This window comes from Diabrotica virgifera, chromosome 9 (genome assembly GCF_917563875.1).
Source record: "Diabrotica virgifera virgifera chromosome 9, PGI_DIABVI_V3a".
NCBI classification, from domain to species: Eukaryota; Metazoa; Arthropoda; class Insecta; order Coleoptera; family Chrysomelidae; genus Diabrotica; species Diabrotica virgifera.
Window position 1 is genome coordinate 210,440,297 of NC_065451.1, and position 23,793 is coordinate 210,464,089.

General features: G+C 32.9%; 2 protein-coding genes across 3 annotated transcripts in view; one reads left to right on the forward strand and one right to left on the reverse strand.

Moving 5' to 3' along the window:
• Window positions 1-23,793, forward strand: part of LOC114334818 (uncharacterized) — a 905,910-nt gene that overhangs the window by 823,498 nt on the left and 58,619 nt on the right. The window lies entirely within an intron of this gene.
• LOC126892741 (uncharacterized) lies at window positions 8,717-22,030 on the reverse strand. Its single transcript, XM_050662389.1, has 3 exons — window positions 21,946-22,030; window positions 15,248-15,285; window positions 8,717-9,955 (listed from the first exon to the last, which is right to left on the reverse strand). The coding sequence occupies exon 3, from the start codon at window positions 9,950-9,952 to the stop codon at window positions 9,545-9,547; it is 408 nt and encodes a 135-aa protein (XP_050518346.1). The 5' UTR covers window positions 9,953-9,955; window positions 15,248-15,285; window positions 21,946-22,030; the 3' UTR covers window positions 8,717-9,544.

The window sequence follows — 23,793 nt, forward strand, 5'->3', positions numbered from 1 at the left end:
GATCTGCATTGCCAATTTTAGGTCTGTGTTACATGATACCTTGGACATCCTTCTAAAAGGGGATCTGACCTGCTCAATCCTAGATCTAATTTCACTATGACTCTCTGCGTTACAATTTTTAACTGATATCCAAGGTAAAAAATTTGATCAACTTGCTCAAGTTTGGTACTATTTATATTTTATAGGTATTCTGTTGTTGACTTATTATAGTCCAAGAACCGAAGCTTTTCACCTCGCATTCTTTACAGAACGGATCGATTTGCTTGAAAATTTGAGAATAAGTAGTGGATAGTCCAAGGATCAAAATCTATATGATGCCGAAAGACGCTTTTACCATGGGGTGGTTGCCACCCCATCTCGAGGGTGGAAATTTTTTATTATATTTTGACCGCAAATGTTGGTAAAAACATTAACTGTAAGCAAAAATTGTTTTATATTTCTTTGATAAAATTAATAGTTTTCGATTAATTCGCTATCGAAAGTGTTGTTTTGTATAGAAAAAATCAATGTTTTTCTATATACTTACTCTTTTACGATTCACTCAATTTTTGCCGTAGAAAAAATTTTTTCAAACCAAGTTCTTGGGAATTAAATAACCTACAATTTTATATTTAAACATTTTTTCGTATCTCTGATGCTAATCTTTCTATTCTGAAGAAAATGGCCTTTTTTACCAAACAACAAAAATTTGTTATTCGATTTTAACTTCAGTTTTTTAAAAACTAATCATTCTAAGCCAGTCAAACTTTTAGAAGCTATTAACAATATATAAATAAATAAGAATGAATACGGCCAATGACTAAAAACACCGCTAAGTGACATTATTATGCTTCCAATTGGATTTCTACTTCTTTTTTCAAAAAAATATATTGATTTCTTAACCGTAACTTTTTTATTTTTTTACTTAGAAAGTTTGCTAAAAAATAATTTTGTAAAGTCTACAAGATCTATAAGTCTATTAGTATTAAATCTTTTTAACAACCTCAGTCGCAAAAAGAGGTGACTTTGAAAGGGTTGGTAAAGGTGGTTTTTGCATGTTATTACAAGTTTTAATTGTCAATAGCTCACTCAATTTTTGCCGTAGAAAAAATTTTTGCAAACCATGTTCTTGTGAATTAAATAAGCTACAACTTCATATTTAAACATTTTTTCGTATCTCTGATGCTAATCTTGCTATTCTGAAGAAAAAGCCATTTTATTTCAAACTATAAAAATTCGTTATTCACTTTTAACTCCATTTTTTTTAAACTAATCATTCTAAGCCGGTCAAACTTCTAGAACCTATTATTAATACATAAATAAAAAAGACCAAATAAGGTCAGTGACTAATTTTAATTAGGGTGGTGATTAGGGGGTTGCTTGCGATCACTTTTTCGCTGAAAAAAATAGGGACTGACATTCTTTTCATTATAAGTCACTTAATTTTTGAGCTAGAGACTTTTTTTATTTCTGGAGATAGATATTTTTAAGTACTTTAAATTAGTTTAAACAAGTTGTCCTCGAAAAATGCATAGTTTTCCCGTCTTTTGACTACAATATTTAGCATTTGACGAAGACGAAGAAGAGCCAACATATAATACAGTATAGCTCCATTACTATTGGTCTTAAAGAAAATTTAAAAAAACGGTTTTGTTTATTTTTTTCAAAAGGTACATTTTTGTTAAGTAAAGTTGTTTTGATGAAACGAAAACTTTTGGAGTTATTAGCAGAAAACTTTGATTTTTTCGATATAAAACTAATACTTTCGATAGCAAATAAATCGAAAACTATAAATTGTATCAAAAAAATGTATGGAACGTTTTTTGCTTAGAATGAAAGTGTTTACCAACTTTTGTGACTAAAATATAAGAAAAAATTTGCACCCCCGAGATGAAGTGGTAACCACCCCATAGTAAAAGCGCCTTTTGGCATGATATAGATTTTTAATTTTGGACCATCCACTACTTATTCTCAAATTTTCAAGCAAATCGATCCATTCTGTAAAAATTGCGAGGTTTTGTCCTATTTTAAGCTTCATTACTTGGACTATTACGAGTATTTTAATTTTTCGTATGTTCAGATGCAGACCTGCTTCCTTAAAGCTCTCAACGACACTGTCATGTAATGTTTGCAGATCTTCCTGAGTAGAAGCTAGGAGTACTCTCTCGTCCGCATATTGCAAATTATTGACGATGTCACCGTTTACAATTATTCCTTCTTCTTGTTTTTCAGAAAATGCATTTCCGAAAATTCTTTCGGAGTAAACGTTGAAAATCAAGGGCGACAAGGCGCATTCCTGCCATACTCCTCTTTTAATATTATAAACCTGTGATTCCAAACTGTCTACTAAAAGTGATGTTGGATTCCAATACAAATTTGCAATTATTATGAGAACGTATCTGCCATTAAAGCCAATGTATCTTAAAACTTCGATATAGTATTGCATAGGCATAACAGAATATTTTTACATCTTTACTTCCAATTCTGCATCCTCTTCCTTTGTTAACGTTCGTGATTATGTCATCCATGATTAAATTGAAGAGCATACGGCTCGATGATTATACATTCTGCCAGGTATAATTGTGTTTGGGAGGGGGAGGGGGTTAAGGACTTACTTTACTTACTTACTTAACGGTGTCCGGATATGTTATTCAAAAAATTTCGGCCCAGTTTCGGGCTACGTCCGGTCCATCTTTGTTGACGAGCCACAAATCTTCGAGAGTACACCGATGAGGACAGTTTCTGCATGTAAGCAGATGTTCCATATTCTGTCTTTCTCCACAATCACAGTTCACATCATCTTGGTCTATTTTTCCCCATTTTATAATATTCATTGTTTTCCACGTTTTAAAATCTAGAGACTTGCCGGTCCATTGAACCCGAGGAAGAGGAAAATACTTAGACGGTTCATCCTGCACTGTTCCAAGGAAGCTTTTCCTGGATTTTAGTCGCTTTCGTGGTATTCAAGCTTTGTAGAGGGCATGCCGCTCGTCCACAATCTGTTTTTCTCTATGGGCTCTGCAACGCCTCTGCGTGTTGAGGGTTCTGCAAAACCCGCTGCTTTATAATACTCTGGTCAACTTACGCATCCGAGGCTACAAAAATTACCATCAAGCTGAAAATTGGCAGGATTGTTCAAAATACCATCATAAATGAAATCTAAAAAGTCCTCATAAATCCGACCCCTGCTAAAAATTTTACGCGGGGTCAAAGGTCACCAAATATGGTTTGTAGCGATTTTCAGCGAAACGGTAAGTTTTATCGTAAAATTAGTCCTAACAAAAAATGTAGATTAGATAATTATCTATAAAAAATGTCTTATTACTTTTTTTCCTGAGAGCCACCGTTTTTGAGATATAACGATTCAAAAAGTGGAAATCGTCATAATATGCGCACACGTTTCCACACCACTTGAGGTAGTGTACTTAGCGCGTTTTTTTAACGTGGTTTCCCCAGTAGGCCTATTCCACGGATCTGTTAGGATTCTGTTTAATTTAAAGCTATTTAATAATTGATATTGGTAAGGGTTAAAAATGATAAAAGTTATATAAAGCGGTATAAATTAAAAAAAAAGGGAAATTTATCAAACTGGTTCATAATTTTCTAATACTTCTGCTTCCCTTGTTCTTCTTCTCATTGTTCTTCTTTCTCTTCTTCATCTTCTAGTTCTTCTTCTTCTTGTTCTTCTTCTTCTTCTTGTTCATCCTGGGTGCAAGTAAATTGTCCCAATAATGACACATCGCATGGCTCCTCGATAGAATCAAATGAATCCTCAATTGTTGGTGATTCAACATTGGAGCACGACCGGTTTTGACAATTAGTGCATGCTACCGAACAAAACAGTCCAACTTTTTTGCAACCATATTTAGCGCTGCATTCCTTTTTACAGTTGCAAAAAATTGTGTTCAGGAATTTTTCCGGCGCAGGGGGGGAGTAAAGTTTGAATTGGTTCTAATGAACTGTCGACTAATTTCGATCCCCAGTCTTTTGGATCTACCTGATAACCAAGCCACACTTGAACTTGGTAATATACCCGAAAAAGATGTTGATGAGCAGCCGCTGAGGTTGGAGGAAGACAAGATAACTGCACTTGTTTTTTGTTTCGAATACTTTTAAAAAAACATGCATATCGAAACTTATCTAAGCACGTAGTTTTCTTAGGCGCTCCATATATAGAGAGAAGAAAGCTAATTCCGTTGGAAATAACTTCTTGTGGAGTTGAATTAGTTTTTTTTTAAACTTCAGCACATTCAAGTAAATCTTGTTTTTCATACATTTTAAAAACAGTCGTTTTACCCCTACTGAAAAATGCAGATGTCGTATCACAGCCAGTTATTGCGTGTAAAAATAGTATATGATAGATAGAAAAATAGATTTTATAGATTTTATAGATTCGATGAATATATTTCCGATTGGTGTTGAGCTTTTCCAGATTTAAAAAAAAAGATAGTTTTTTCGATTGGAGTTCTACCAGTGAGTAATACGAGCAAGTCTACATCTTCGCCTACAACAATAGTTGTATTTGTTAAATTGAATTGCTCTATGGCTGTTTCAATTATCATTACGTCAGCATCATTATTAGCTTGTTTTACCGATATATTTTCAGCAATAAACTTATCTTTCAGCATTGAAATAAACCGAGATGTGTTGTGAGTATTTGCAAGAAATTTCTGTTGAGTGGTAGATACCGTCATATATTGATCAAATAAAATATTAGAAGATGAAGATGTTGCTGAAGTTCTACGACGTTGTTCTGCAGCTTTAATATTTCTCGTAAAATCATTATAGCCATCAAATACGACAGTAACTCTGGGAACAAAATGACGCCGTACATACTGAACGTATTTATCTAAGATAACGTTGAATGTTTCTTCGCTATCCCACACAATGCTATGTAATAGATATCCTCCATCAATGATGTATGTCGCTTTTATGTCGTTAATATTAATATTTACCTTCTAAAAACAATCGTAATCGTATTTTCTTTCATTATGTTCAAACTTCAAACCCTTCTGAGAAAAGAATAGGTAGGGTGATTAGATTAGCCGACGAACGTGTTTATTCCGACAAAACCCATCTTTACAAATTGAACTAAGGCGCATAAATAAAAAGAATTATTATAAGTTAATACTTTGTCATATAAATTTACTATCTTTGTTGGGATTAAGCTGTAAAATTCAAATAATTCTTATTATTTTCGCGTTACATTCACTTTGTAAAGATTTTTTGTTGGCACTGTAATATAATACAGCTTATATACTGCATCCCTCGGTAGACCGCAAGCTGTATAATAAAAACAATATCATATTTATAATCTTATATTATTATGTGTAATATAAGTTAAGTTGACCGATAGAATATTATGTTTACTTGTATTACAGCTTCAGTGATGTATATACCTGGTGTACTTATACATATATTATGGCGATTAGAAGTCTTTCAACTCTTTGAATCGTTGTATCTCAAAAACAGTGGCTCTTAGGAAAAAACTATAAAGATATTTTTTATAGATAATTATCTAATCTACATTTTTTGTTAGGGCTAATTTCACGATAAAACTTACCGTTTCGCTGAAAATCGCTAAAAACCATATTTGGTGACCTTTGACCCCGCGTAAAATTTTTAGCAGGGGTCGGATTTATGAGGACTTTTTAGATTTCATTTATAATGGTATTTTGAACAATCCTGCCAATTTTCAGCTTGATGGTAATTATTGTAGCCTCACTCCTATTTTTGAGTCTAACTAGACCGGTCTAGAATAGATTTGACAGTTACGTTGGTTTCATACCCACCGATACTATCCTGCATGTCTCATTTAGCGCAGTATCAACTTCCAAACGGGGCACGCATATTCAGCAATTGAGAAACACAATGCCTGTGCCGTTGTTCTTAAGACGCCAGAACATGCACCCCATTTACTTCCCATTAGCTCTCTGAGTATTCTGTTCCTAGCTATTACTTTTCCTCTCGTTTTTATGCAATGTTATCTGAGGTGAAGGACCGGTCCAGAGTTACTCCAAGGGATATAGGTTCAATAGGTTGGTCTGTGTGTTTTAGTGTATTACCATTCCACGCAATTTGGAGTTTTCGCTTGGCTTCCTTTGCGCGAAGATGGAAGGCACAGACTTGGGTTTTAGAGGGATTGGGTCTCAGGGAATTCTGCTGATAGTACTCTGTCATTGTTTTTAAGTCAGTTTCAAGTTTCTTCTCCGCTTCTTCAAAACTATTTCCTTAAGCACATATTGAGAGATCGTCAGCATAAAGGAAATACTTTGTTTCAGTCGGCATAGGTTGGTCATTTGTGTATATATTGAAGAGCATTGGAGCTAAAACATTTCCCAGTGGGAGGCCGTTCTTTTAAACTCTCCATCTACCTACTTTGGTCTCCAGCACAACGAAAAACCGTCTGTTTTGCAGTAAAGGATATACGACCTTACCGAGATGGTGGTCATTGAGAGTGTCGTATAATTTGCGGAGCAATGCTTTGCGCCTTACTGTATCATAGGCTGCTGTCAAATCTAGGGATGGGAAAAACCTACCGGTTTAAACCTAAAACCGGTTTTTTTACTTCGCAATAACCGGTTTTACCGGTTGTTTTTTTGTCCCGGTTATAACCGGTTTTTTCTTTTTAAAATAAAAACCAGTTATTAGGTTTTTACGGTAATTAGGATTAGGTTAGGTATTATTCTGGATCCCAATCATAATTATTATTCTCAAGTAATTATTCCAAACAAAACCATAATTCAAATTTTATTTTATAAGTACAGAAGCAAACTGAAAGTGCAAACTCACATCAGCCAGAAACAATTAGGTAAGTTTTATTATAATATTTCGTTGAAAAGGTATTTGTAATCATAATATTTACATAAGAAGTGATCTGGTTGAAGAAGACGCAAGCATCATCTATCTTTCACACTTGACTCTTGACATTGAAAGTGTGTGAATGACTTTATCTGATTACCAAAATAATGTTCTGACTATGAATATTGAATTACCGATTACGAATACGAATCTCCAAGGATTTCCCTACGTTTTCAAAACGATACACCCATACAGGAAGTATTAAATGAGTTAAAAAGTACCTATTAAACAAATAAACAAACGTGTTAAAAGAAATACATGATAATTTTTTTGATGATAGTAAAAATAAAAGAAATTGCATTGTCCAATTTAATTTTAAGTAAAATATTTGATATTATTTTTTCTAAATCCCATTTGAAAGAGTCTGGGAACTTTTTATAAGTTGAAATGGTTGGGTTAAATTGTATATTATTGCAATATGTATATATTGATTTTACGCTATATTATATTTAATCTTCTTCTTCTTCAGGTGCCGTCCTCGTTCCGAAGTTTGGCTATCATCAAGGCTATGCGTATTTTTGATACCGTAGATCTAAATAATTGGCAGCTGCTGCACTTGTACCAATCTCTTAAATTCTTCAACCATGAATGTTTTCTTCTGCCAATGGATCTTTTACCTATTATTTTTCCCTGAATAATCAATTGTAGTAGCTGGTACTTTTATCCCTTCATTATATGTCCCAAGTATTGCAGTTTGCGCTTTTTAATAGTAAGCGCAAGTTCTTTTTCTTTCTGCATCCTTCGCAACACTTCCATGTTTGTCACTCTCTCTGTCCACGATATTCTCAGTATCCTGCGGTACATCCACATCTCGAATGCTTCTGTTTTCATTGTATCGATCTTTTTCAGTGTCCAAGCTTCCATTCCATAGAAAAGAACTGACAGCACGTAACATCTCATGAGGCGAATTTTAAGATTTAAACTTAGCTCTCTTCCGCATAAAACTGTTTTCATTTTGGTAAAAGTAGCTCTAGCTTTTTCTATTCTGATCTTGATTTCTTCAGAGTTGTCGTTGTTTTCATTAATAACAGTTCCCAGGTAATTATATTTTCTAACACGCTCAATTCTTTGATCATGTACGGTTTTGTCAGAAAAATTTTGTGGAGATTTCGACACCATCATTATTTTTGTTTTTTTGATGTTAAGTGATAAACCGAAGTTTTCGCTGCACTCTACTATTCTGTTTATCAGTGTTTGGAGATCTTCCGGGGTTTCTGCTATTAATACTGTGTCATCAGCGTATCTCAAATTGTTTATTAAAGTGCCATTTATTTTAACTCCTATATCTTGGTCAGCAAGATATATTTAATAATAATCAATAAATATATATAATAATAAAATAATAAATAAATATAATAATTAATAGATGAAAACGGTTTTATTAAAAATTGTGTTTTATTTATATTGATATTGATGTTCTTTCGATAGTACCAATTTTGATCATATTGATATCGAGTATCGAGTCGAGTGGAGTATCGAGTGGAGTAAACTAAAGTGCATTGTAAATGTAACATTGTAACTTATTGGATTAAAAAAACCAAAAACCGGTTTTTGAAAAAACCTGTTTTTTTGGCCGGTTATAACCGCCAGGTTAAACCGTAAGCAAAAAAACCGGTATAACCGAAAACCGGTGTTTTGTCAAAAACCGCCATCCCTAGTCAAATCTACGAAAGCAGCCCCTGTTAAGTTTTTCTTCAAAGCCCTCTTCAATTTGTTCTATTAATGCGAAGACTTGACCGGTTCAAGATTTGCTGGGACTGAATTCTCCTTGTTGTGGGATGAGGTGCTTGTCGACATTTTTTTCTATTCTGGCGAGGATAAGTATCTCGTTTAGTTTGAGAAAACTATACGGGAGTAAGGAAAAAAACCTAAGAAAAATTCTTGTTTCATTTATTTGAAGTACGAAATAAAGGGTGATTCGGTGAAGCGGTATGATTTGACAACGCTGCTTACGATAAAATAGGGGAACCGTGGCCTTGGGACGTAAGCGATGTAAATCTAGAGAGTGGAGAGTGGAGAGTGGGAAGTTTAGTTATCATGGAGACGTGGTCTAGTAAACAACGCGCATTTGCTGTGAAAGCTTATTACAAAAATAGTGAAAGTTTTGTGCATGTACAACGAGGACTTCGTTTAAACTACCATTTGCCGCCCCGTTTACAAGACCAAGTTACAAGACTTGGGTTAGGAACTTCGAAAGTAGTGGTTTAACATCACAAAAAAGAGGTGGCAGTGTCAGAACTGCTCGCATACCACAGCATATTGAAGCGATTCCAAATTAATTACACGCGAGTGCTCGAAGATCCCTGCGACGACTCGCATGTAATGAATTTGGTACCGCTTGACTATTCTGTGGTGTTCGAGCAGTTCTGACCCTGCCACCTCTTTTCTGTGATATTGAAGCACTACTTTCAAAGTTCCTAACCCAAGTCTTAATAGCCATGTTAGAAGGATCAACCAAGGTAGTGTAAACGAAATGCTCGTTGTACAAGCACAAAACTTTCACCATTTTTGTAATAAGCTTTCACAGCAAATACGCGTTGTTCACCCGACTACGTCTTTATGATAACTAAACTTCCCACTCTCTAGATTCACATCGTTTACGTCGCAAGCTCACGGTTCCTCTATTTTATCGTCAGCAGCGTTGTCAAATCGTACCGTTTCATTGAATCACCTTGTATATTGAAATGCAACAGATGAATGAGACTTACAAGCATGGATGAACGTGCATAATTTGGTATGATATGGGATACTCGAGAGGCCAGCACTTTCTTTCTGCCAGTTTGGGAATTTGTGTTAAAATGATCGGTCCTAGATACTCTAAAAATTGATAGAAGTTCGGGTATCGAGTATTCCAACTTCCAAGTCGCATTTGAATATGTGTCGGTGGTCCATATTGCTCTTCGTTGTGTTTGATAAGAGCCAGTCTTATCGCAGTCGCAAGTCCTACTTCGTCCACTGGGCATTCATTTGTCCATGTGTGCAGAAGAGGCAGCGTTTGATTCACGAATAAGTCCACTTCTTCCTTGTTTCTTACTGGCACCTGCGGACACCAATTAGGACGTTTACGGTCCTCCTCCGCACTTATCTTCGATATGGTTAGAATTGAGAGCATTGCCTACCAAAACGGAAAAACATTTAAATACTCTCTGCTAATTAGCAAAATACAAGGAAAAGTTATTTACCAGCAATTTTATTGCTGGAATCGAATCTTATGACTGTATAATGTTAATAATATAGGTATGCAAAGTCCACAGATAGTGTGGTACTTTTTTTATAAACAAAATGGCGCCCAAAAATTGTGTTTTTTTCAATTTTTGCTCTATAACTCCAAAGATTATAACTTTACACCAAAAACACCCAAATAAAAATTTACCGCAATTAAATTCTGCATAGAGACGTGTTTTTCCTGATTCGCTTCGACGAAAACTTTCCCCGGAAAAAGCTGGTTTTTTCAACAAAATCTTTAATTTTCAACTAAAATTTTAGATAAGTAATTGTTAATCAATAATTAAATAACTTGGTAACAAAAAAGCTCTTTTCATATAGATTATAATTCCAGAAGACGATGAAATTGAATGAACAGTTCAGTAACAACTGAATTGTTAATTAAAAATTTACGATCGCTATAATAACGACAATAATTATGATGCATAAGAACAACTATGATTTTTTCATAAAGAGACACTATACCTATCTAAGGTACTTTACAGAATTGAAATTGGACTATTTAAGCGGCCTCAGGAATATTTTAAATTTATAAAAAAATTTTTGGCTTATAAACAAACAGAATATCTCGGGTAATATTAAACTAAATTAAATTGTGAAAAGGTATTCGAAAAACAGCGGCAGGACGCTTCTTATAACAGAAAAAACGTTTAATTACGACTAGTGGTTCCTGAGATAAAACCGGTGAATTTGACCGCAATTTACGGCAAAGATATAAAAAATAGGATCATAATTTTCAAACCATCACCTTTTTGTTTTTGTTCTCTTTCTCCACACCAATTTTCATATCTTTAAAATACTCATAACATATATTATTATAATAAAAACTATCGATAATACGTGTGAAAATTGCCAAAAATAGCAAAATTCCAATCAAAAATTAGGTTGGAGAAAATGTAACCCTCAAAAATCAAAATCGGTATACGTTACAAAAAATGCATTTTCTTGGCTTCCCATGGAGAAATTTCCTTCATTCTTTTTTTGTTCCCTAATAACTCGAGTAGAGCCATCGAACTAACTCATTATTAAATGTTAAACTTGCTTTTGTTTTGTTATAATGGATTAATTTATTTATAAGAACAGAAAACTACATATTTTTTCCAGTTGTAGGCTTTTTTTAGATAAACTTACTACAAGTGTACCTTTTAAAGTTAAAAACATAAATATTCTCATTTGAAAGCTGTATAATTATTTAAACATTTTTTATTTAAACAAATTAAAATTTTGTGTTATAAAAAAAATTAATTTATTATAACAAAACAAAAGCAAGTCTGACATTTAGTAATGCGTTAGTTCGATGGCTCTACTCGAGTTACTTGGGAACAAAAAAATAATGAAGGAAATTGCTCCATGGGAAGCCGAGAAAATGTATTTTTTTAACGTATACCGATTTTGAACTTTGAGGGTTACATTTTCTCCAACCTAATTTTTGATTGGAATTTTGCTATTTTTGGCAATTTTCACACGTATTATCGATAGTTTTTATTATAATAATATATGTTATGAGTATTTTAAGGATATGAAAATAAGTGTGGAGAAATAAGACAAAAATAAAAAGGTGATGGTTTGAAAATTGTGATCCTATTGTTTATATCTTTGCCGTAAATTCCGGTCAACTTTGACCGGTTGTATCTCAGGAACTACTCATCATAATTAAACGTTTTTTCTTTTAAAAGAAGCATCCTGCCGCTGTTTTTCGAATAACGTTTCTACAATTTAATTTAGTTTAATATTTTCCGAGAGATTCTATTTGTTTATAAGGCAAAAAATTGTTTATAATTTTAAAATATTCCTGAGGCCGCTTAAATAGTCCAATTTCAATTCTGTAAAGTATATTAGATAGGTATAGTGTCTTTTTATAAAAAAAATCATAATTATTCTTATGCATCCTAATTATTGTCGTTTTTATAGCGACCGTAAATTTTTAATTAACAATTAAATTGTGGCTAAACTGTTCACTTAATTTCAATCGGCTTCTGGAAATATAATCTATACGAAAAGGGCTTTTATATTACCAAGTTATTTAATTATTGATTAACAATTACTTATCTAAAATTTTAGTTAAAAATTAAAGATTTTTGTTGGAAAACCCGCTTTTGCCGGGGAAAGTTTTCGTCGAAGTGAATCGGGAAAAACACGTCTCTATGGAGAATTTAATTGTGGTGAATTTTTATTTGGTTGTTTTTAGTGTAAAGTTAAAGTATTTGGAGTTATAGAGCAAAAATTGAAAAAAAACACGATTTTCGGGCGCCATTTTGTTTATAAAAAAAGTAGCACACTATCTGCGGACTTTGCATACCTATATTATTAATACATACAATAATAAGATTCGATTCCAGCAATAAAATTGCTGGTAAATAACTTTTCCCAAAAATGGCCTATTCTCCGATAATCAGTCCAGACTAAAAGTCAAAAATTTAAGGAACAGCCAAACCCAAGCAATTCCATTTTCAAAAAAATAAATATTTAAAAATAAATTCTTTGGATTTCCTAATTCGGAAACAGATTCTCTCTTATACCTATTCCCCATCCTTATAAAATTTGCAAGGAATAAAGGGTGATGAATGCATAGACATGAGGAGTCTATATAGTTGCACTCCACAACACATCAATTCAACGAGGCAAAGATCAACAAATGTGATTCCTAGTACTCAATACGTGAGTAAAAACGCAAAAAAAAGAATGTGTGTGTACTTTGTACGCACGTAAGAAGTTATACTTGTTCAATTTATACCGAAGCAAAATAACTCCGAAGAAAAAGAACACAAAAGGAATTCATATGATCCAGAAATAGAAAAATATAATATTGACAGCTTACAACATGAAAGTACACAATATCTGTACCGTAACAGACTTGAACAGAAACTAAATCAAGAACAAAGAACAACCGAAGAAGAATATAATCACATAAAAACATGCATAAAACAAGCAGCACAAGAAGCACTAGGAAACTTAGAAAACGGAAAGAAACCAGAATGGTGGGATAAAGATATCGAGAAGAAAATAGAGAAGAAAAAACAACTTCACCTACAACGTCTACAAAATCAGGAAAACATTGAGATTCAACAACAATGCAGGGACCTAAATAGAGAAGTAAAAAAGAGAAGTGATTAAAAGAAAAAACGCAACCTGCATCAAAAAATGTGAATACATAGATCAACAATTAGGAGGAACTAGGAGTTCAGAAGCATGGAAGATGATAAAGAATGTCAGAACATCACAAAAAGGTGGGCACACAATTAAGAGTATATCTGATGCAGAGTGGGAACAACATTTTAAGGAATTATTAGTAGAAAAAGGACCACAATACATAACAAGAATACAAGAAAAAGAAAATGATATACAGAGAGAACACGAAATAGAACTAGATAAAAGCAAAGTGGAAGAAGCTATTAAAACTATGAAATCCCGGAAAGCACCCGGGGCTGGAGGAATTAATCCCGAATTAATAAAATATGGACCACTCACTATGGGATATGCTTAAAAAACTTTTCGAAAGATGTCTAAATGGAGAGAAAGTACCAGATGAATGGTTAACATCACATATTACTCCCATACATAAGAAGGGACCTAAAAATAACCCCAAAAAATATAGGGGAATCGCAGTCATCAGCACCATTGGAAGATTATACTCCAGGATATTAAGAAATGAAATAGAACGAGAAATTCAAGGAAAGCAAGCTGAAGAACAAGCTGGTTTTCGTGCGGGGCGTTCAACGGTAGACAATCTCTTCACTTTAAAAATAGCACTATAAAAAAGAATACAGAGAAATCAGGAAACCCACATCGCTCTTATCGACCTAGAAAAAGCCTATGATAGTGTCTCCATAATAGAACTATTGAAATCAATGAAAGACATCGGTATCGATGGAAAACTCATAAAAACAACTAAAATGTTATATGAGACCACTAACACCAGAATCAAAAACGGCAAAAATTTCACTGAGGCATTTAAAACTTCAAAAGGCCTCCGACAAGGATGTTGTCTATCTCCCACTCTCTTTAAAATATATCTTGACCAATCCTTACAAAGGTGGGCAAAAGCAGTAAAACCGATGGGACTGAAAGTGGGAGACGACTCCCTATTTACATTATACTTTGCGAACGACCAAGTTGTTATAGCCCAAGATCAAGATGACTTAAGCTATATGATACGGAAGCTAAATGAACATTACCAACAGGCAGGATTAGTAATAAATATGGACAAGTCAGAATACTTCATAGTGGGAAACGAAGATATTGAAAACCTACCATTAGAACCAGGACATATTGTTGGTGTGAAACAATGCAAATATTTGGGAGCTATATTTAACAAACGAGGAAATAGTGAAGATGAAATATAACACAGAATTAATAAAGGTAGAAGCATCACTAGATCCCTCAATTCAATTTTATGGGACAAAGATATCAGGAAGGAAACAAAGAGAAGAATATATGAAAGTATAATGAAGAGCGCTACAATCTACGGTGCAGAAGTTTGGGACATAAGTCCAAGAAATAAAAATAAGCTACTTAGTACAGAAATGGACTTTTTGAGGAGAAGTTGTCAGGTCTCAAGATTAGAACATGTAAGAAATGAAACAATTAGAGAACATATGAAGGTGGAAAAAACTATAATAGACGATATTGAAAGGAGACAGCTGACATGGTTCGGTCACGTTAAAAGAATGAATCAGACTCGCTGGCCGAGAAAAATATTAGAGTGGGTCCCACCGGAGGGAAGAAAAAGAGGACGACCACGGAGAAGCTGGAGGAACAATATTCAGGAGGTAATGGATTCGAGGCAATTAGATGAAGATATGTGTTACGATAGAAAAAGTTGGAAGCTGGGTATGGAGAGGCGGCGACAGCCGTAGAAATCCATTATATATAAGACGTTATACTTCTATTATATGATCTCAACGAAATAAATATACTTTCAACAGGTTGTTTCTATTTAAAGATTAAACTAATTTTTACTTACTACTTTTTAAAAATTTTTACTAAAACAATACTAAAAATAAAAAAAAAGTTAGATAACACACGGAATTGAACCAGGGACCTCTCGATCTCCGGTCGAACGAGCTACCACCGAGCCAAACCCCCTTTGCTTTGACAGCTTACAAGATTTCTCATACATACTGACAAATTCAATAGAAATTCAATAGAAAAATACTTTAAAATTTAAAGTAAATATACTTACTATTATTATAAAATATTTTATTCCCGAGGAAGACAAATCTAAAGACACAAAAATTATAATAAATAATACATTTACTAAAAACACTAATATATTCTTTTAATGACTTATTTGCGCTGATACATACATAATTTGAAAGATTAGGGTAAGTATAAAATTTCACCCTCGATCGTAAAGAAGTATAACTTCAAAAATTAAAAGATTTTATTTTTAAATATTTATTTGTTTGAAAATGGAGTCGCTTGGGTTTCGCCGTTTCTTTAATAGAGGTCGAGAGTGAGTCTAAATGTTAATTATTTCCTTGTAATTGGCATACTTGGCAAATTTCGATCAGAGCATGATTACATGTTCTCCTGAAGAGAACAAAAGTTCGAAAAGGTCCGTAGAGACATGGTAATCATCTCTGAATCGAAATTAAATATTAAATATTTTTATCAAAAATTTAAATTTTATTTTATTTACTTAATTTAATTTAATGTATCTAATTTAATTTATTTAATTTTATTTAGTTTTATTTTATATCATTTTATTAAATTTTATCTAATTTTATTTACTTTAATTAATTTTATTTTATTTCATTATATTTTCTATAATGCTATTCTTTTAATTCAGTTTTATCTAATTTAATTTAAGTTCATTGAATTTAATTTTATTTTATTAATTCCATTTAATTTTATTTAGTTTTATGTGTTTAATTTTATTTGGTTTTAAGTGTTTAATTTTATTTATTTCTAATCATATTATTTAATTTTATTTTCTATAATTTTATTTATTTTTATTGAATTTTAATAAGTTTATAATTTTATATTTTTTATTTAGCAAGTATATTTTCCACAGTTATAAAAGAAAAAATAGAACAATACATGAACCATTATAGCTAAGAACAAGTCGGATTCTGAAAAGCCAGATCACGTCTAGATAATATTTTTATCATGAGACAAATGGTAGAAAAGGATAAAGAGAAAAGTATTGAAACATATAACCTTTATCGATTTGGAGAAAGCATACGATAGTGGACCCAGGAAAGAACTGTGGGAAGCAATGAAAAGAATGCATGTTAGAGAGAAATGGGTGATTATAACACAAAGACTGTATAAAGAAACACAGGTGCAAATAAAGTTAGGCAATGAAATAACAAAATAATTATCGTAACAAAATGCCTCAAACAGGGATATGGTCTATCACCTACACTTTTTAACCGTACCAGTATATTAAGTACAGTCGGAAAAATGAAAGAATACCCATGAACGAACATATAAAACACGCTGTATTTTCCTGTCACCGTCTCACAAAGAAAATTGTCCAGTGCAAGTACATGTAACAATAATTATTACATGTACTTGCGCTGGCCAATTTTTTGTGTGACACGGTGACAGGAAAATACAGCATGTTTTATATGTTCGTTCATGGGTATTCTTTCATTTTTTCTACTGTACATAAACTTACGTGCATAGAACTCGGCCCACTTAAAAATTTGGTCATTTTTGATGTTTCATATTTCCTATACCTGTTGGCCGATTTAAGTGATTTTTAAACATATTATAGCCTGATACTTTAGCAATACCACTGTAATAATATTGTTGCTAAACAGGTAAATTTTCATTGTATACCGGGTGTACCAATCAAACTGTGTTTTCTTCTCAAAGTTCGCATCACCCTGTGGAATATTCTAGCATTTATAAAATACTGAAATTACATCCCAACTATAGCCTCAGGTTTTCTTAACATTCTGTTTTTTGATTTATTCGTTTATGTTGGATAATAAAAAAAATTAGGTACTTTAACAACTAACCATGTTCTTCATCAATACACGGTGTTTCTAAATAAGTGCGACAAACTTTAAGGGATAATTCTACATGAAAAATAATGTTTATAATAAAAATTATAAACGTATGTCCGCAAATATTTCGTTTCCGAGATGCGGGATGTTAAATTTTTTCTTACAAACTGACGATTTATGTTATTGCTTTAAAACCGGTTGAGATATGCCAATGAAATTTGGTGGGTTTTAAGAAGTAGGTATTGCACATTTTTTTACATACAATTAAGAATTTAATATTCACCACTAGCGCGCATATGTGTAATATGACCGATCATATTACCCGTATGCACGCTAATGATGAATAGGGAGCGGATTTTATGCTAAATGCATATTGCATGCATATTTCGCATATTTGAGAATTTTACTAAATTTTGCATATTTTTAAAGAAACATGCATATTTTGTGCCTATTAAAAAATATTTAAATCCAAAAAAAAATTAAATTTTTTAATTTGACACAAAATATTTCCCCGCACAGGCTGTCGTATTATTATATCTATTAATTCGAGAACTACCTGAACAGGACGGCTCATTCACTGCCTTTCATTTTTTCTTAGAAAATACCCGATCTTTACACAAAGTACTTATAGTGCTTATAGTAACCCTTTATAAAATGATTGTAGGATGTTAAAGTGATGAAGGATGGTTTACCCGGAAATCCGAATTTTATTTACTTTTATTATATTTAGTAGGTACCTAAAATTCTGGTGATTCTTTTAAATCCTCTATTGTTAAGAGAATTTACACCTGTAACCATAGTTTTGCGATTTTCTAACGGAAATTATTAAATACGCCCCAATTACTTCTATTGATGTTGAAAGGAGTTTTTCAAGTTTTAAAAATAATTTTTTCTATGGATGCTACACAATGTGCAACTTCTCTCACTACTTACATACATTCAAAACGAACAATTTCTCAGGTAGTGAGAAAAGTCGGGCATTGCAGTGAGAAATATTTTTTCTCACGGGTTCACCGCCGGTTTACATACATAGGATCGCAATTTCCATGGTAACATGCACAATACAAACACAATTATTTTTGTCAAATAAAATGTGTTCAAATTTGTCAAAACTTATCAAAAATTACCTTTTAAGACTATTCAACTGTGAATTATAATTTTAAATAAATAAAGTATATAAATATTAAGAATATTAAATACCTATGTGTATATATATATATATATATATATATATATATATATATATATATATATATATATATATATATATATATTTTATTTCAATTTAGACATATGATATACCTAAAAGCACCTAAATTATTTAATTTTGAAATTTGAACTCTTGACAAAAACGCATCCATAGAAAAAGTACAGTGTACCACACGAGAGAAAATTACATATTTCTCTCTCGCTTGATTTGCGGCACTCGCCTCGTGCCTCGGCTCGTGCCAACAAACTTCTGCGCTCGTGAGAAATATGTATTTTTTCTCTCTTGCTGTACAATATACTATATCTAATCAAAGAATATGTTTCCTCGTAAAGAATTTGGAAAAACACATTGTAGTGAATTATAATCGAAGATAATAATATATTTATGGTGATATTGTTGTTTTATTTTAAATAGGTAACTATTGGTATCAGTTTTTGTAAAAACTGTGAATAAATTGCATATATTATAAAAAAATGATTTTATTTGATAAGATAATAAATAAGATTGCCGCCCCCTATAAAAGAACCCCTTAGAATAGAATAGAACAGAAAATTTGTGGTGTCTCGAAATGCGCATTTTTTGAATTTTTGTGCATATCTTGCGCAAATTTCGTAATTTTTTACCGCATATATATGCGCATATTTTATCAAAATTGATCGCATATAAATCCGCTCCCTAATGATGAATATAAAATTCTTAATTTTATGTCAAAAAATCCGCAATAACTATCTCTTAAAACCTACCAAATTTCATTTGCATATCTCAACTAGTTTTAAAGCAATAAATAAATCATCAGTGTGTAAGAAAAAATTCAACATCCCGTATCTCGGAAAGGAAACATTTGCGGACATACATTTATAAAGCCAACTGTCATTATTTTTTCATGCAGAATTATCCCTTAAAGTTTGTCGCACTTATTTAGAAGCACCGTATATTGATGAAGAACATGTCTAGTTGTTAAAGTACCTAACTTTTTATTATTCAACATAAACGAATGAATAAAGAAATAGAATATTAAGAAAACCTGAGGCTAAAGTTGGGTTTTAATTTCAGTATTTTATTAATGCTAGAATATTCCACAGGGTGATGCGAACTTTGAGTAAAAAACACAGTTTGATTGGTACACCCGGTATACAATGAAAGTTTGCCTCTTTAGCAACAATATTATTACAGCGGTATTGCTAAAGGATCAGGCTATAACATGTTCAAAAAATTACTTAAATCTAATAACAGGTATAGGAAATATGAGACATTAAAAATGACAAAATTTTTAAGTGGGCCGATTTCTATGCACATAAGTTTATATTCACTAATTTTCGCAGATGACCAAGTCATTCTCACACAAGACAGGGAAGACATGGAATATATGATAAGGCAATTAAAGGAAGAATATGAGCTATGGGGGCTCGAGATAAAAATGTGTAAGACCAAATAGTTTTGTATTGGATCCGAAGTTGCAGATTTGAGCTTAAGTTTAGATGAAGAGGCTATTAAGAGCTGTAATACTTTAGGTATTTTGGCACTAAAGCACTCCATGAAGTGATACGGAACAACACTCTAAGCTCTAACCAAAGAAAACAAAAAAAAGATCTTTCATGAGATGTTACAGTCTCAAGCCAGTTTTCAACATGTAGTAAATATAAATAGAGATAACCCACTCCTCAACACAAACTGCATATGCAGATGACATAGTTCTTATGGAAAGAGACAAGGAGAGATTAAAAGAAGCAGTAACAACCCTGGCAAATGAAGCACAGAAAAGAGGTTTAAAAATTAACTAAGGAAAAACAAAATATCTACTCTGCTCTAAAATAGAAGATAACAAGACGAAAGAAATCAAGATAAAAAACTACACTTTTGAAAGAGTTCAACAATTTAAATATATGGGAGTAATTGTGAATGGCAAAAATAAGAGAAGTGGAGAGGTAACGGAGCGAATACTATCAGGCAAAAAAACTGAATGTATCATAGGCTAATAAAAAAGAATAACTTATTCAGAAATACAAAACATAAAATATACAGAGTTGCAATCAGACCAATAGTTACATACGCAGCTGTAACAATGTGTATCACAAATAATGATGAAAAAAAATTAAGAATATTCGAGAGAAAAAACCTAAGAAAAATTAATTATGGGTCCTATAAGAATGGAAAACGGAAAAATAAGAAGAAGAATGAACCATGGACTAAGTGACATAATGAAGGAAGACGATATAGTTGGATTTGTTAAAGATGTCTAGGACACATAGAGATAGGGCCGCCGCCAGAAAAAAATTTAGGGGTGTCAAAATTTTTAAGTCGCTTTTCTATTCTAGAAATGAATGAAAGAACAAGAAAAATGTATAAAAAAAAGATTAATCGGTAAATAAAAACTGAAATCCCCTTCGATCTTGACCAAATTTATCAATAACCTTGTTTTATCTTAAGCTGTAATTATCCAGGGGGGTCGGCGGACCCTCTCTGACCCCCTTGCGGGCGGCGCTGCATAGATATAAGGAAAAATTACCTACTTATTAAGAGGGTCACCAGATGGAAGTGTACAGGATTTATATTAGCATCCAAAAAATAAGAGTAATTCATATCGATTTAATTTTTAAAGTCTCAAACAAATATTATTTACATGTACTGTTTACATTACGTAAATGGGTGACATTGCTTTTGCAATGTAGGCCACACTTTGAAAACAACGGAGTCAGCAATTATGTTAGTATTAGTATTTTCACGGTCACATTCAGGTGTAGTCAATCATAACAAAACAATTACGATTTATTCATTATTCAGACATCGACGTGGTTAGATCAGATACGTTGTCCACCAACTAGTTACTATCGTATTTAGTGTTCTAAATAAATATATTCTGGGAAATAGTGTTTCAACTTAATCAACCCCATCATCGGGGGAAACAACCCCCGTACCAAGATATGGCGACCTTTTGAGAGACGAACTGGACTTCTAGGCAGAAAACAGGAAAAATGGTATCCAAAAACTGGAAATGGAGACGTAAAATTGGGGTAAAGTACTATAGCCACGTATTAATTAGAGTACATTAGCTGAGATGGAATATGGAATTGGAGAGGCCAACCACACCGGAGAAATGGTAGACGTCGACAGGAACGAGGTTTTGGAGTCCTGGTGTCACGCCCAGCGACGTGTAGAATTGGACCATAGTGAACAAAAAGGTGTAATCGTGATTAACTTTTATCTATTTTTTTTTTAATTGTATACAGTCTCACATACACGAGTAATTTTCTTTCTATTAATATAATATAGATATAATATTTTTGAGAAGTATTAACTTTTTAAATTAATTGTATATTTTTAAATTAAAGAAGTATATATAAAGAAAGAAGTTTAATATATTCGATAATTTAATTGATATTTTTATCAACCAGAAATTGAAAGACATAAGAGAAGACCCAGAGAGAGAGAGAGAGAGAGAGAGAGAGAGAGAGAGAGAGAGAGAGATGGGAGCATCAAGTCAGACCTCAAAATCCTGAAAGCGAGAAACTGAAGGGAACTACGCACATATCGAAATGAGTGGAAGAAAATTGTAACGAAAGCCAAGTTATACAACAAACGTAAACACACAAGAAGAATGTTGAGTGATTCACCGCAACAAGTGAATCAGAGAGCTCTAAGTAAGAACGGCAAACATTCCAACCAAAATGAAAAGCTTTGATGATGATAATTGAAATAATTTATTGTTCTTACCAAAATCAATATTGCAGGACGCATTTTGAAGCTTAAGCGAGACTTGAACTGAATTATTTTCCAAATTTTCCGAATTTATACCTATTTTTTTTATTAGCGATTTTTTAATGTATCGCTATAAATTATAAAATCCCTATAAATATGTGTTAAAACTCCTACTCTTCATAGAAAGTGTTAAGCAACCAATATTTTATTTGTAATAAATACAAAATTTATTAGATTATCAGTAATAAATTAAAATTTTGGGAAATGAATGTTTAAAATATTTATAGTTACCTAGGTAGGTTTATAATTATTAGTTTAGTAATTATTGAAACCTACTCATTTGTACTAATGATTGCGGCAAGAATCTTCTTCTTCTTTCAGTACCCTGTGTTAGGGCTGCATGTATAATATTCATATCGATGGACCCTTGACGGGCCGGATTAAATACTTTCGCGGGCCGGAGTTGGCCCGTGGGCCGTACTTTACCCATCACTGCTCTACATATACGATAGGTTGTCTTTTTATTATTGCATATAGCCATAAAAACAAAAAATATATAGACTTAAAGTACTTTATTGCTTTTCAAAATATGTCCCATCAAGATCGATATACTTTTGCATACGTTCAAACCAATTGGTAAAACAGTTATTCCAGTATTCAGCTGACACCTGCAAAATAGCTGTTTTAGAGGAATCGATAGCTTTTCTGGCGACTGGAATCGCCACCCACGCATTGAAATCTTGATCTTTGGGAACGTGAAGAAGTCGTTGGGACTTAGGTCGGGGCTATACGGTGGATGGTTTAACAATTCGATGTTTTGAAGCTCCATAAACTCTATTGTCTTTTGGGCAGTGTGAGCACTTTGTAATAAATAAGTGTGTTGTTAATGCCTTCTGGTCCCAATTAATTAAAACTCTTATCTCTATTCAAATACATATATTTTCGGTTTACCATATCGATGACTAAATCATAATAACTTGTTTATAATCGCGAACTATCCTAAACGTGAATACTTGCTAACAACGACAATAATCATAATATCTTTCTCGCCCGAGTTAATGTTTATATACACCTTTAAATAATAACAAACATGACAATCCAATGTTACTCGCCGTTATTGAATCCAAGAACAGATACTACATCGATTAATGACTTTGAATGGGTTTTAAACATATTTTATACAGAATGTCCTATTTTATATTACATTGTCATGATGTAGGTAGGATGACTCGCCGTTGTGTGTTGTTTAGTCGGAGTTTCGCGATAACTTATAGTAAACAAACAGTTATATACCAATCAGACGTAACCGTTCTTCTATCTTCTGTAGCAATTGTTGCCACATGATCAGATTTTGACACAAAAGTTGCGACCATTTTCTTTGACACACTTCGAGGACGGATCACTTTTGCTGGTTTTTCCTCATCTTGAAATACCCACACAGCAAACTGGCGTTTATTGTTCGGTTGGTAGGAGTAAATCCAAGATTCATCGCCACTAACAATACTATAAACGTTTTTTGAGCTTCCTTTGTTTGAACCATTCCAATGTTTTTCGACACCAATTGACGCGAGCCCCTTTTTGCACTTCTGTAAGAAAATTACGGATCCAACGGCAAACTAACTTCCTAACACCCAGTTCTTTAAGTAGGATCTTTTGGATCAAGGTCTTTAAAATGCCCAATGATGCATCTATCTCCCGGTATGTTACACGGCGGTCATCTTTGATTAACTGACGAACCGCATCAATGTTTTGCCGCGTGACTGATGTTTTGGGTGGACCTGGCCTGGATTCGTCGCTGAGACTGAAGCGATCACGTTGAAATTCGCAATACCAGCGGGAAATAGTTGACTGGTGTGATGCTTC